The 12,520-nt window shown below is 51.5% G+C and overlaps 1 protein-coding gene across 1 annotated transcript in view; it reads left to right on the forward strand.

The window, feature by feature from the left end:
• LOC122547537 (uncharacterized) overlaps positions 1-12,520 on the forward strand; it is a 181,171-nt gene that overhangs the window by 109,193 nt on the left and 59,458 nt on the right. The window contains exons 6-7 of the mRNA XM_087983853.1: positions 9,956-10,002; positions 10,599-10,749. Of these exons, the coding sequence (XP_087839979.1) occupies positions 9,956-10,002; positions 10,599-10,749 (198 nt within the window). The remainder of the gene's footprint in view (positions 1-9,955; positions 10,003-10,598; positions 10,750-12,520) is intronic.

Here is a 12,520-nt window from a genome sequence, read left to right on the forward strand (position 1 = left end):
GTTTTACCCTGATTACCGTATCCCCAGTATTTCCCAATCTGACCCTGTTTTACCCCAATCGTTGTAACCCCAGTATTTCCCAATCTGACCCTGTTTTACCCTGATTACTGTAACCCCAGTATTTCCCAATCTGACCCTGTTTTACCCAAATCGCTATAACCCCAGCGTTTCCCAATCTGACCCTGTTTTACCCCGATTGCTGTAACCCCAGTGTTTCCCAAACTGACCCTGTTTTACCCCGATCGCTGTAACCCCTGCGTTTCCCAATCTGACCCTGTTTTACCCCGATCACTGTAACCCCAGTATTTCCCAATCTGACCCTGTTTTACCCCGATCACTGTAACCCCAGTATTTCCCAATCTGATCCTGTTTTACCCCGATAGCTGTAACCCCAGCGTTTCCCAGTCTGACCCTGTTTTACCTCGATCACTGTAACCCCAGCGTTTCCCAATCTGACCCTGTTTTACTCCGATCGCTGTAACCCCAGTGTTTCCCAATCTGACCCTGTTTTATCCCAATCGTTTTAACCCCAGTATTTCCCAATCTGACCCTGTTTTACCCTGATTACTGTAACCCCAGTATTTCCCAATCTGACCCTGCTTTACCCCAATCACTGTAACCCCAGTATTTCCCAATCTGACCCTGTTTTACCCCGATTACTGTAACCCCAGTATTTCCCAATCTGCCCCTGTTTTACCCCAATCATTGTAACCCCAGTATTTCCGAATCTGACCCTGTTTTACCCTGATAAATGTAACCCCAGTATATCCCAATCTGACCCTGCTTTACCCCAATCACTGTAACCCCAGTATTTCCCAATCTGACCCTGTTTTACCCTGATAACTGTAACCCCAGTATTCCCAATCTGCCCCTGTTTTACCCCAATCGCTGTAACCCCAGTATTTCCGAATCTGACCCTGTTTTACCCCGATCACTGTAACCCCAGTATTTCCCAATCTGACCCTGTTTTACCCCGATCGCTGTAACCCCAGCATTTCCCAATCTGACCCTGTTTTACCCCAATCGCTGTAACCCCAGCGTTTCCCAATCTGACCCTGTTTTACCCCGATCTCTGTAACCCCAGTATTTCCCAATCTGCCCCTGTTTTACCCTGATCACTGTAACCCCAGTATTTCCCAATCTGACCCTGTTTTACCCTGATTACTGTAACCCCAGTATTTCCCAATCTGACCCTGTTTTACCCCGATCGCTGTAACCCCAGCGTTTCCCAATCTGACCCTGTTTTACCCCGATCGCTGTAACCCCAGCGTTTCCCAATCTGACCCTGTTTTACCCCGATCGCTGTAACCCCAGCGTTTCCCAATCTGACCCTGTTTTAACACTAATGTTTCTGTGACCCTGGATGTCAGTGAAAATCAGACAGCAGCCTGGGATCACCGTGTGCACAATGGTTAAAGTTGAATGTTCATGGTCAGCATATAATTTGTCATTGAACTTCCTCTGTTGCCCTCCTAAGCAGTGATGGCGAGTTGTTCATCCAGTGACCCAGGTAATGTTCCTGGGAGCCTGGGTTCGAATCCTCTCACTCCAGATACTGGAGTTTAAATTTGATAAAGGTCTGGAAATAAGTGTCTAATGATGACCATGACTCCATTGTCGATTGTTGGATAAACCCACCTGGGTCACCAATGTCCTTCAGAGAAGGAAACTGTCATCCTTACCTGGTCTGGCCAACACGTGGCTACAGACCCACAGCAATGGGGTCAACTCTTAACTGCCCCCTGGGCAATTAGGGATGGGGTAATAAATGCTGGGCCAGCCAGAGACATCCACATTGTGTGAATGCAGAAGGAAAACACTCCCAGTCTCCCTACCCTCGGAGAATCCTTTCCAGTTGGAGCTGTAGCCTGAAGATCAGATAAAGGAGTCTGACCCTTCATGCGGAAATGCTAGTATTTCAGTCGAGGGTCCGTGCAGTGGTTAGCCCTGCTGCCTCACTGTGTCAGGGACCCGGGTTCGAGTCCAGCCTCGGGTGACTGTCTGTGTGGAGTTTGCACATTCTCTTCCTGTCTGCGTGGGGGTGCTCCGGTTTCCTCCCACAGTCCAAACGATGTGCAGGCCAGGCTGGATTGGCCATGGGAAATTGCCCCATCGTGTTCAGGGATGTGTAAGGTAGGTGCATTAGTCAGGGGTAAACGTAGAGGAATGGGTCTAAGTGGGATACTTTTCAGAGGGTCAGTGTGAACTTGTTGGGCTGAAGGGCCTGTTTCCACACTATAAGGGATTCTAAGTATATGTATGTACTAGATACCATGTGATGCGGTGTCATATGATCAGCTGTCACATGAGCACACCCGGGGGTGAAAGGTGGCAGTGACATTTGAGCCACCCCAATGCCAGGCAATGACCATCTCCAACAGGTCAGTATCTAACCATCAAGGGTCTGTTTCTGTGCTGTACACCTCTGACTGTATGTCTCCAAATTCAATCCATTGAGATGGATTCTTAACCTAACCACTGGGCAATTAGGGATGGGCATTAAATGTTGACCCACTATCAGCTAGTGACAGCTCCATAGGTCAATAGCCGCACTCCCTCAGCACTGACCCTCCGACAGTGCGGCACTCCCTCAGCACTGGCCCTCCGACAGTGCGGCAATCCATCAGCACTGACCCTCTGACAGTGCGGCACTCCCTCAGCACTGACCCTTCGACAGTGCGGCACTCCCCCAGCACTGACCCTCCGACAGTGCGGCACTCCCTCAGCACTGACCCTCCGACAGTGCGGCACTCCATCAGCACTGACCCTCCGACAGTGCGGCACTCCCTCAGCACTGACCCTCCGACAGTGCGGCACTCCCTCAGCACTGACCCTCTGACAGTGCGGCATTCCCTCAGCACTGACCCTCCAACAGTGCGGCACTCCTTCAGCACTGACCCTCCGACAGTGCGGCACTCCTTCCGCACTGACCCTCCGACAGTGCGGCACTCTCTCAGCACTGGCCCTCCGACAGTGCAGCACTCCCTCCGCACTGACCCTCCGACAGTGACCACTCCCTCAGCACTGACCCTCCGACAGTGCGACACTCCCTCAGCACTGACCCTCCGACAGTGCAGCACTCCCCCAGCACTGACCCTCCGATAGTGCGGCGCTCCCTCAGCACTGGCCCTCCGACAGTGCGGCACTCCCTCAGCACTGGCCCTCCGACAGTGCAGCACTCCCTCAGCACTGACCCTCTGACAGTGACCACTCCCTCAGCACTGACCCTCCGACAGTGCAGCACTCCCTCAGCACTGATCCCCCGACAGTGCGGCGCTCCCTCAGCACTGACCCTCCGACAGTGCAGCACTCCCTCAGTACTGACCCTCCGACAGTGCGGCACTCCCTCCGCACTGACCCTCCGACAGTGAGGCACTCCCTCAGTACTGACCCTCCGACAGTGCGGCACTCCCTCAGCACTGACCCTCCGACAGTGCGGCACTCCTTCAGCACTGACCCTCCGACAGTGCGGCACTCCTTGAGCACTGACCCTCCGACAGTGCGGCACTCTCTCAGCACTGGCCCTCCGACAGTGCAGCACTCCCTCAGCACTGACCCTCCGACAGTGACCACTCCCTCAGCACTGACCGTCCGACAGTGTGGCGCTCCCTCAGCACTGACCCTCTGACAGTGCGGCACTCCCTCAGCACTGACCCTCCGACAGTGCGGCGTTCCCTCTGTACTGACCCTCCGACAGTGACCACTCCCTCAGCACTGACCCTCCGACAATGCGGCACTCCTTCAGCGCTGACCCTACGACAATGCGGCACTCCCTCAGCACTGACCCTCCGACAGTGCGGCACTCTCTCAGCACTGACCCTCCGACAGTGCCCACTCCCTCAGCACTGACCCTCCGACAGTGCGGCACTCTCTCAGCACTGACCTTCCGACAGTGCCCACTCCCTCAGCACTGATCTTCCAACAGTGCGGCCCTCCCTCAGCACTGACCCTCTGACAGTGCGGCACTCCCTCAGCACTGACCCTCCGACAGTGTGGCACTCCCTCAGCACTGACCCTCCGACAGTGCGGTGCTCCCTGAGTATTGTGTTCCAGTCTCTGAAGTGGAACCTATCCCAAACCTCTTTTCCCTCTGGTCTGAGATTGTGTGCCCAATATGGTGTTACTGCAGTGTGACAATATGAGTGTGTAAGAGAGTGTGAGTGTGTGATTGTGAGTGAATGTGTGACTCTCACGAGTTGGGCAGTTTCTCGAATCATCATGACCTCGGGAATTCATTCCCTACGGCAGAAACTCACTGAGACATTCACCTTCTGCACAAAGTTCACCAAAACCAGCCCCACATTACACCGCCTCCTGTCTGCCAGTGCTGGTATTGTTGCTGGATGATTTATCCAGAGACCCCCGCCATGTTCTGGCTCTTGGGTTTGATGCACAGGGGTGGAATTTGAATACAGTTTTTACAAAAAAAATCTGAAGTTGGGTATGATGGTGACTTTGGGTCACTCATATTCTGTTGGGAGACTCAGCAGCCATCCTTACCCAGTCTGGTCTCCATGTGACTCCAGGTACAGTTGGCTTTGAGCTGCCCCATGGCAAATTAGCAATGGGCATCAAAACGTGGTCCCTTAATAAATAACAAAAATAATTAGCTGCTTTGCCCCTTGCACCCGTCTCCAGGTCTGGCTCATCCATTTCCCGTTCCCCTATCCCTGACGTTTCTCATTCACTTCTCCAGATGCTGAAGTTACTTATTCTCTCGGTTTCTGACTGAGCATCGAATCTAAAAGCCAATTTTCGAAGGAGTTATTTAAGGCACTGTATTAAACTCCTTGACAACATTTTTTGAGAGAGAGCTTGTCCTGCAGTAATTAGACTCAGAGTTTCGGGATCCAGATGTTATAATCCAGCCCACATTTCCTTTCATAGTGTGCCATGTTATGTTTCCAGTGTGACCCAGGGTGAACCTCTCCAGGGAAGTGGAGTTTTCTCAGGAGCAGTGAGAACTGCGGTTACACACACATACACACTCTCTCACACACACTCACACTCACATGCTCTCACTCTCACACACACACACACACACCCTTACACTCACACACTCTCTCACACACACACACACCCTTACACTCACACACTCTCTCACACACACACCCTTACACTCACACACCCACACCCTTACACTCACACACTCTCTCACACACACACCCTTACACTCACACACCCTCACACACACACACCCTTACACTCACACACTCTCTCTCACACACACACACTCACAAACACACACACTCACAAACACACACACTCACACTCACAAAAACAGACACACAAACACACACACACTCACAAAAACAGACACAAACACTCACACACACACTCATACACACTCACACACTCACAAAAACACACAAACACACACACACACTCACACTCACACACTCACACTCACACTCACAAACACACACACACTCACCAAGCCCATTGTAATGACGTGTCACAGCTCACAGCAAACCTTCAGTTCACCGTCACTCTGTAACGATTCAACAAAGAGTTCATGCTCCTGGGTCTGTCTGAACTACTTCCTGTCTCTGAGATGTGGAGGAGCCGGTGTTGGACTGGGGTGGACAAAGTTAAAACTCACATAACACCAGCTTATAGTCCAACAGGTTTAATTGGAAGCACTAGCTTTCGGAGCGCTGCTCCTTCATCAGGTGGTTGTGGAGAATAAGGTTGTAAGATACAGAATTTATAGCAGCAGAATTGCAGTGCCATGGAATGTAATATTAAACACATTTAGCTTAAGTGTTTATCTTTTAGAATGACCATGTTAGTTTCAGTTCCTTGATATGTAAATCCCAAAACTTTTGTAAAGTTACATTCTCAAGATTGCACCTATTGTTAAAAGCTATCTCAGCTCAGGTAAGGCATTGAAGGTGTGAGGTTAAAGTCTGCCTGTGCCCCAATGTTAGGTCAGACTGATTCAATTTCTAAAGTGGGATTTACAGACCCTTACATTAATTTATGCAGTTTTTGAGCAAAATAAAATGTAATTCTGCAAATATAAATTCAACTCTCAAATGTGTGTGTGTGCAGGGGAGACCGAGTCAGCCTGTGTGTGTGTGTGTGTGTGTGTGTGTGCAGGGGAGACCGAGTCAGCCTGTGTGTGTGTGTGTGTGTGTGCGCGCTTGTGCGCGCAGGGGGTCCGAGTCAGCCTGTGTGTGTGTGTGTGTGTGTGTGTGTGCGCGCGCAGGGGAGACTGAGTCAGCCTGTGTGTGTGTGTGTGTGTGCGCGCGCAGGGGAGACTGAGTCAGCCTGTGTGTGTGTGTGTGTGCGCGCGCAGGGGAGACTGAGTCAGCCTGTGTGTGTGTGTGTGTGTGCACGTGTGTATGTGTGTGTGCAGGGGAGACCGAGTCAGCCTGTGTGTGTGTGTGTGTGTGCGCGCGCAGGGGAGACTGAGTCAGCCTGTGTGTGTGTGTGTGTGCACGTGTGTATGTGTGTGTGCAGGGGAGACCGAGTCAGCCTCTGTGTGTGTGTGTGTGTGTGTGTGCAGGGGAGACCGAGTCAGCCTGTGTGTGTGTGTGTGTGTGTGCGCGCTTGTGCGCGCAGGGGGTCCGAGTCAGCCTGTGTGTGTGTGTGTGTGTGTGTGTGCGCGCGCAGGGGAGACTGAGTCAGCCTGTGTGTGTGTGTGTGTGTGCGCGCGCAGGGGAGACTGAGTCAGCCTGTGTGTGTGTGTGTGTGCGCGCGCAGGGGAGACTGAGTCAGCCTGTGTGTGTGTGTGTGTGTGCACGTGTGTATGTGTGTGTGCAGGGGAGACCGAGTCAGCCTGTGTGTGTGTGTGTGTGTGCGCGCGCAGGGGAGACTGAGTCAGCCTGTGTGTGTGTGTGTGTGCACGTGTGTATGTGTGTGTGCAGGGGAGACCGAGTCAGCCTCTGTGTGTGTGTGTGTGTGTGTGTGCAGGGGAGACCGAGTCAGTCTGTGTGTGTGTGTGTGTGTGTGTGTGTGCGCGCGCAGGGGAGACTGAGTCAGCCTGTGTGTGTGTGTGTGCACGTGTGTATGTGTGTGTGCAGGGGAGACCGAGTCAGCCTCTGTGTGTGTGTGTATGTGTGTGTGCAGGGGAGACCGAGTCAGTCTGTGTATGTTTGTGTGTGCGTGTGTGTGCGTGTGCAGGGGAGACTGAGTCAGCCTGTGTGTGTGTGCGTGTGTGTGCGTGTGCAGGGGAGACTGAGTCAGCCTCTGTGTGTGTGTGTGTGTGTGCGCGCGTGTGTGTGTGTGTTCAGGGGAGACTGAGTCAGCCTGTGTGTGTGTGTGTGCGTGTGTATGTACAGGGGAGACCGAGTCAGCCTGTGTGTGTGTTTACGTGTGTGCATATGTATGAGAGAGTGTATAGTGTAATGGAGTCCCCTGTAGTGTGACATGACCCCAAGGTCCTGGTTGAGGTCACCCCCAATGGGGACTGAACTTGGCTACCAGCCTCTGCCTGGCCACTCTGTGTTGTTGCCTGTCCCGAAGTCCACCTTGGAGGATGGTCACCCAAAGGTCTGAGGCCAAGTGTCCCTAACGGCTGAAGTGTTCCCCAGCTGGGAGGGAACACCTCTGCCTGATGATTGTTGTGTGCACAACAGCCTGACCTAACACTGGGACACAGACAGACTTTCACCTCACAACTTCAATATTGTTAAGAGCTATCTTGAGAATTTTAAAAATCACACAACACCAGGTTATAGTCCAACAGGTTTAATTGGAAGCACACTAGCTTTCGGAGCAACTGCAATTCTCTTGCTATAAATTCTGTGTCTTATGATCCTGCTCCACAACCACCTGATGAAGGAGCAGCGCTCCGAAAGCTAGTGCTTCCAAATAAACCTGTTGGACTGTAACCTGGTGTTGTGTGAGTTTTAACTTTGACCTACCTTTGTGTGTTTGACTCTCGCTCTCTCTCTTTTTCTTTGTCTGTCTGCTTCCTCCTTTCAGTTTAGCTGCCTCTTTCTCTCCAACTCCTGCCTCAATTTGTGGGCGGCACGGTGGCTCAGTGGTTAGCACTGCTGCCTCTCAGCGCCAGGGACCCGGGTTCAATCCCAGCCTCGGGCGACTGTCTGTGTGGAGTTTGCATGTTCTCCCTGTGTCTGCGTGGGTTTCCTCCCACGGTCTAAAGATGTGAAGGTGAGGGTGGATTGGCCATGGGAAATTGCCCCATACTGTTCAGGGATGTGCAGGCTGGGTGGATTAGGTAGGTAGGGCAATGGGTCTGGGTTGGTTACTTTTCGGAGGGTTGGTGTGAACTTGTTGGGCCGAATGGCCTGTTTTCACACTGTAAGGGTTTATGACCCGTTGTTTTCTTACTCCCTCTCTCCATTTCTTTTCATTTCTCTCTCTCTGTGCCTCTATTGTTCCTTTCTCTCTACATCTTTCTTTCACCATCCCCCTCTCTCTATATTTTTCTTTGTCTCTCCATCTTTCTTTCTATCCCTCCATCTCTCTCCTTCTCTGTCATTCTCTCTCTCCATCTTTATCAGGTTCTCCCTCTCCTTCCATCTCTCTCCCTCCCCCTTCATCTCTCTATCTCTCCCTCCATCTATCTCTATCCATCACTCCCTCCCTCCAGCTATCTCTTCTCTCTCTCACCCTCTATCTCTCTCTCCCTCTCTGTCCTTCTCCAACTCTCTCCCTCCATCTCTCTCTTTCGCCGTCATTCCCTCTCTCCATCTTTATCAGTTTCTCTCTCCATCTTTATCAGTTTCTCTCTCCATCTTTATCAGTTTCTCTCTCTCCCTCCATCTCTCTCCCCCCTCCCTCCATCTCTCTCTTTCTCTCCCTCTTCCTCCATCTCTCTCTCTCTTCATCTCTCTATCTCTCCATCTCTATCTCTCCATCTCTATCTCTCCATCTCTATCTCTCCATCTCTATCTCTCCATCTCTATCTCTCCCTCCATCTTTCTCTACCACTCACTCTCTCCCTCCAACTCTCTCTTCTCTCTCCCACCCTCCATCTCTCTCTCCCACCCTCCATCTCTCTCTCCCACCCTCCATCTCTCTCTCCCACCCTCCATCTCTCTCTCTCTCACTCTCTCCCTCTCTGTCCTTCTCCAACTCTCTCCCTCTCTCTCATTCTGTCTCTATTACAATGGCGCCCCCTGCTGCTCACTCTCTCTGGCCCAGAATCTCTGTGTTTTCCTCGGAATGTCTTTGTTCGGCTGGAGCTGTGTGCCTGGGTTTTTTGGTGTCAGCTCTGGCACTGAGAGAGAGAGAGAGAGATGGGGGAGAGGGGAAGAGCGAGAGAGAGAGAGTGTGAGGGAGAGAGTGAGAGAGATAGGGAGAGAGTGAGAGAGAGGGAGAGAAGGAGGGGGAGAGAAAGAAGGAGAGGGAGAGAAACTAGGAGGGGGAGACGGAGAGGGAGAGAGAGGGAGAGAGAGGGAGAGAAAGAGAGAGGGGAGAGGGAGAGAGAGGGAGAGGGAGAGAGAAAGGGAGGGAGAGAGAAAGAGAGGGAGAGAGAGAGAAAGAGAGAGAGAGAGGGAGGGAGAGGGAGAGGGATATTGAAAGGGGGAGGGGGTTCATGCCAACCTCCCCCTCCCCCAGTTGTTCAGCTGGAGGCTGGAACTGCAAGACCCTGGGAACTCTCTGAAGGCAGGGCCTGGGTTCTCAGGTTGGTTCCTGGGGAAGGGTATCGATGGTGTTGGCACAGTCCCATTGGCACAGGGGGTAGATGGTGGGGGAGATGCACGGCCCGTGTCCTCACATTCTCCAGCTCTCCGACAAGCCCCCTAGCTGCACAGGAGGATCCCACCCTCTCTCTCAGTTTCTGCTTTACATTGCCCTGTCTCACACACTCCCACTGACTTTCCATCTCTCTCTCTCACCCATTCTCTCCATCACATCTCCCTCCATCTCCCTCTCTCCCTCATCTTTTCCAGGTTTAGCTTGGAGAAACCTCCAGTGTCCGTGATTTCATTACTTTTAACCCTGGAATTTATTTTGTGTTTTTCTGTTCCATTTTCAGAGTGAAGAATTTGATATTTACACCTTGTACTGCATGAACTATCCCAAGTAAGTAACATACAGGCCGAGGAAGGGGAGATAAAACAGTAATGAGGCCCTTCAGCCCTTCGAGAGAATGTGTTTGATTTGGAGGTTGTCAGCTTTGGGAAACATTTTGCCTGAACTAGGACCCAGCGGTGGTTTCTGTGTGGAGCAGCTCTCTCCCAGTCACTGCGCTTTGGAGCTCAATTCTAACTCAATAAAAACACAGGAAACAGGATCAAGTTGTCTAGGAACCAGATTACTGCTGATCTCCCAGTAACTATGTTGCGGGTGGGTGGCTCTGTAACCGGGTCAAGGCTGATCACTCGGTGACTACTGGGCTGTTCGCCCAGTGTTTCGTAGTGACTAGGCCGAGGCTTGTGTCCCAGTGACTAGGCCAAGGCTTGTGTCCCAGTGACTAGGCCGTCATTTGTTTCCCAGTAACCAGGCCAAGGCTTGTTGCCGGGTGACTCGGCCGAGGCCTGTTTCCTGGCAACCAGGATATCTGGTCATTGAGGCGAGGCTGTCCCTTTGGATGAAGTCTGAAAGGATGAAGCTGAGGGGTTTATGCTGAGACGCCTCACTGTTGTGGCTCTGTGTTGTTCTTTTTCCTGTTTCTCTAGCTCTGTGTCTGTCCTGAGAGAATGCATGAAGAATGGAACCCTCGCCAAATTCTTCCGAGAGCGGCAGACATCCCTGTCACATTCGTTGCCGCTGGAAACGTACCTGTTAAAGCCAGTCCAAAGGATCCTCAAGTACCACCTCCTGCTGCAGGTAGGGCTCATCTCCTCAGACAGAGATAGGATTAAATGGACCCGGGGGAGGGGGGGGGTGGTGGGTGTGAGGGGTAGTGTACAGGGAGCCTAGACCACCATCCACCTCGCTGGTCACCTTTACAGTGTTGGTCTGTTCTCACAGGAAAGGGAGGGAGGTGAAGAGAACATCCCGAAGATTCTGAAGAGGAGGCTTTTACCAAACGTTCTCTGGAGGTGGATGAGGGTCCTGAGGGGGTGGGAGGGGCAGAGGGAAGGAGGTGTCCTGTACTGGGCCTCATCCTAACCAGACTGTACCCCGCCCCCACCTTCGGCAGGAGTAAGGCCACAAGAAACAGGAGGAGGCCTTTTCTCCCCTTGAGTCTTTGGCACCCCCCCACCACCTTTACGCAAGATCGTGGCCAATCACCTGCCTCCATTACATTTTCTTCTGCAATTCATTTACATCCACCTTAAAATTATTCCCAGGGCCTCCAAGTCTGTCTGGGGAAGAAAGTTCAAAGATTTATCTTCATCCTAAATAGAAGGGAAACGCCCTACTTTCACTTTGTGACCTCGAGTTCTGGTCTGTCCCACAAGGGGAAACACCCTCTCGGCATCGATCCCGTTAAGTCCCCTCTGAAACCTGTATGTCTTCATCAATTACCTTGCGTTCTTCTCATCTCCTTAGTAACCGGGTCAAGGCTGGTCACCCGGTGACTAGATCAGGACTGGTCGTCTGTTACTAGGCTGAATCTTGATTTCCGGTGACTAAGCCAAGGGTTGTTTTCCCGTGACTAGGCCGAGGCCTCTTTCCCGGTGACTAAGCCAAGGGTTATTTTCCCATGACTAGGCCGAGGCCTGTTTCCCGGTGACTAGGCCGAGGCTTGTTTCCTGGTGACTAGGCCAAGGTTTATTTATCAGTCTGTCCAACCTTTCTGATAACACATCCCTCCCCTTCCCCTGTATCCTGGGTGTCAGGCTAGTGAAACCTCTCTAAACTGCTTCTAATGCACTCAAGTTCTTTCTTAACTAAGAAGGGCAGCTTTGTAGAAGGTGCTCCAGACATGTCCCCATCGCAGCCCGTAATAACACAGCGAAACCCTGCCTACTTTAATATTCCATTCCCCTTTCGATAAATGGTAACACTGCATTTGCCTTCCTGAACACTTGCTGCTTCTGCAGATTAACTTTCTGTGGGAATATGCAGCGTTATTCATTTTGGGAAGGGGGGCAGAAAGACGAGAGTTAAATGGAGAAAGGTTGCAGAGAGATGTTGTAATGGACTAGACCAGACCACTCAAAACATTCTGAAGCAGGCAGCCCCAGACCATAACATTGCAAATTGTTTCAGTAAGTGTACGGTGAAAATTACCCGGATTAAGATAGCGAGGTTGACTACTAGATTTTAAAACAGACAAAACTTTATCCACAAAATTACACAATGAAACGTAAAGAACAGAATGACAAACCCCTACAGAACTCAGTCTATCGAAACTGGACTTAATTATGCTGTTCCGAATATACACAACAGTCCCAATAAGCAAACTCCCTTTAAAACCCAGTATTAATGGAACACAAGGAGAAAGTAAGGTCTGCAGATGCTGGAGATCAGAGCTGAAAATGTGTTGCTGGTAAAGCACAGCAGGTCAGGCAGCATCCAAGGAACAGGAGAATCGACGTTTCGGGCTTCATCCTGATGAAGGGCTTATGCCCGAAACGTCGATTAATGGAACCCATGCTTACAGGGTGAAGTTGAAGGGTAGAAAAGAGAGAGAGAGTTTCCACACAGC

Source organism: Chiloscyllium plagiosum, unplaced genomic scaffold (genome assembly GCF_037043375.1).
Source record: "Chiloscyllium plagiosum isolate Xiang-an unplaced genomic scaffold, Cpla_swu_hap1 HiC_scaffold_47, whole genome shotgun sequence".
Classification (NCBI taxonomy): Eukaryota; Metazoa; Chordata; class Chondrichthyes; order Orectolobiformes; family Hemiscylliidae; genus Chiloscyllium; species Chiloscyllium plagiosum.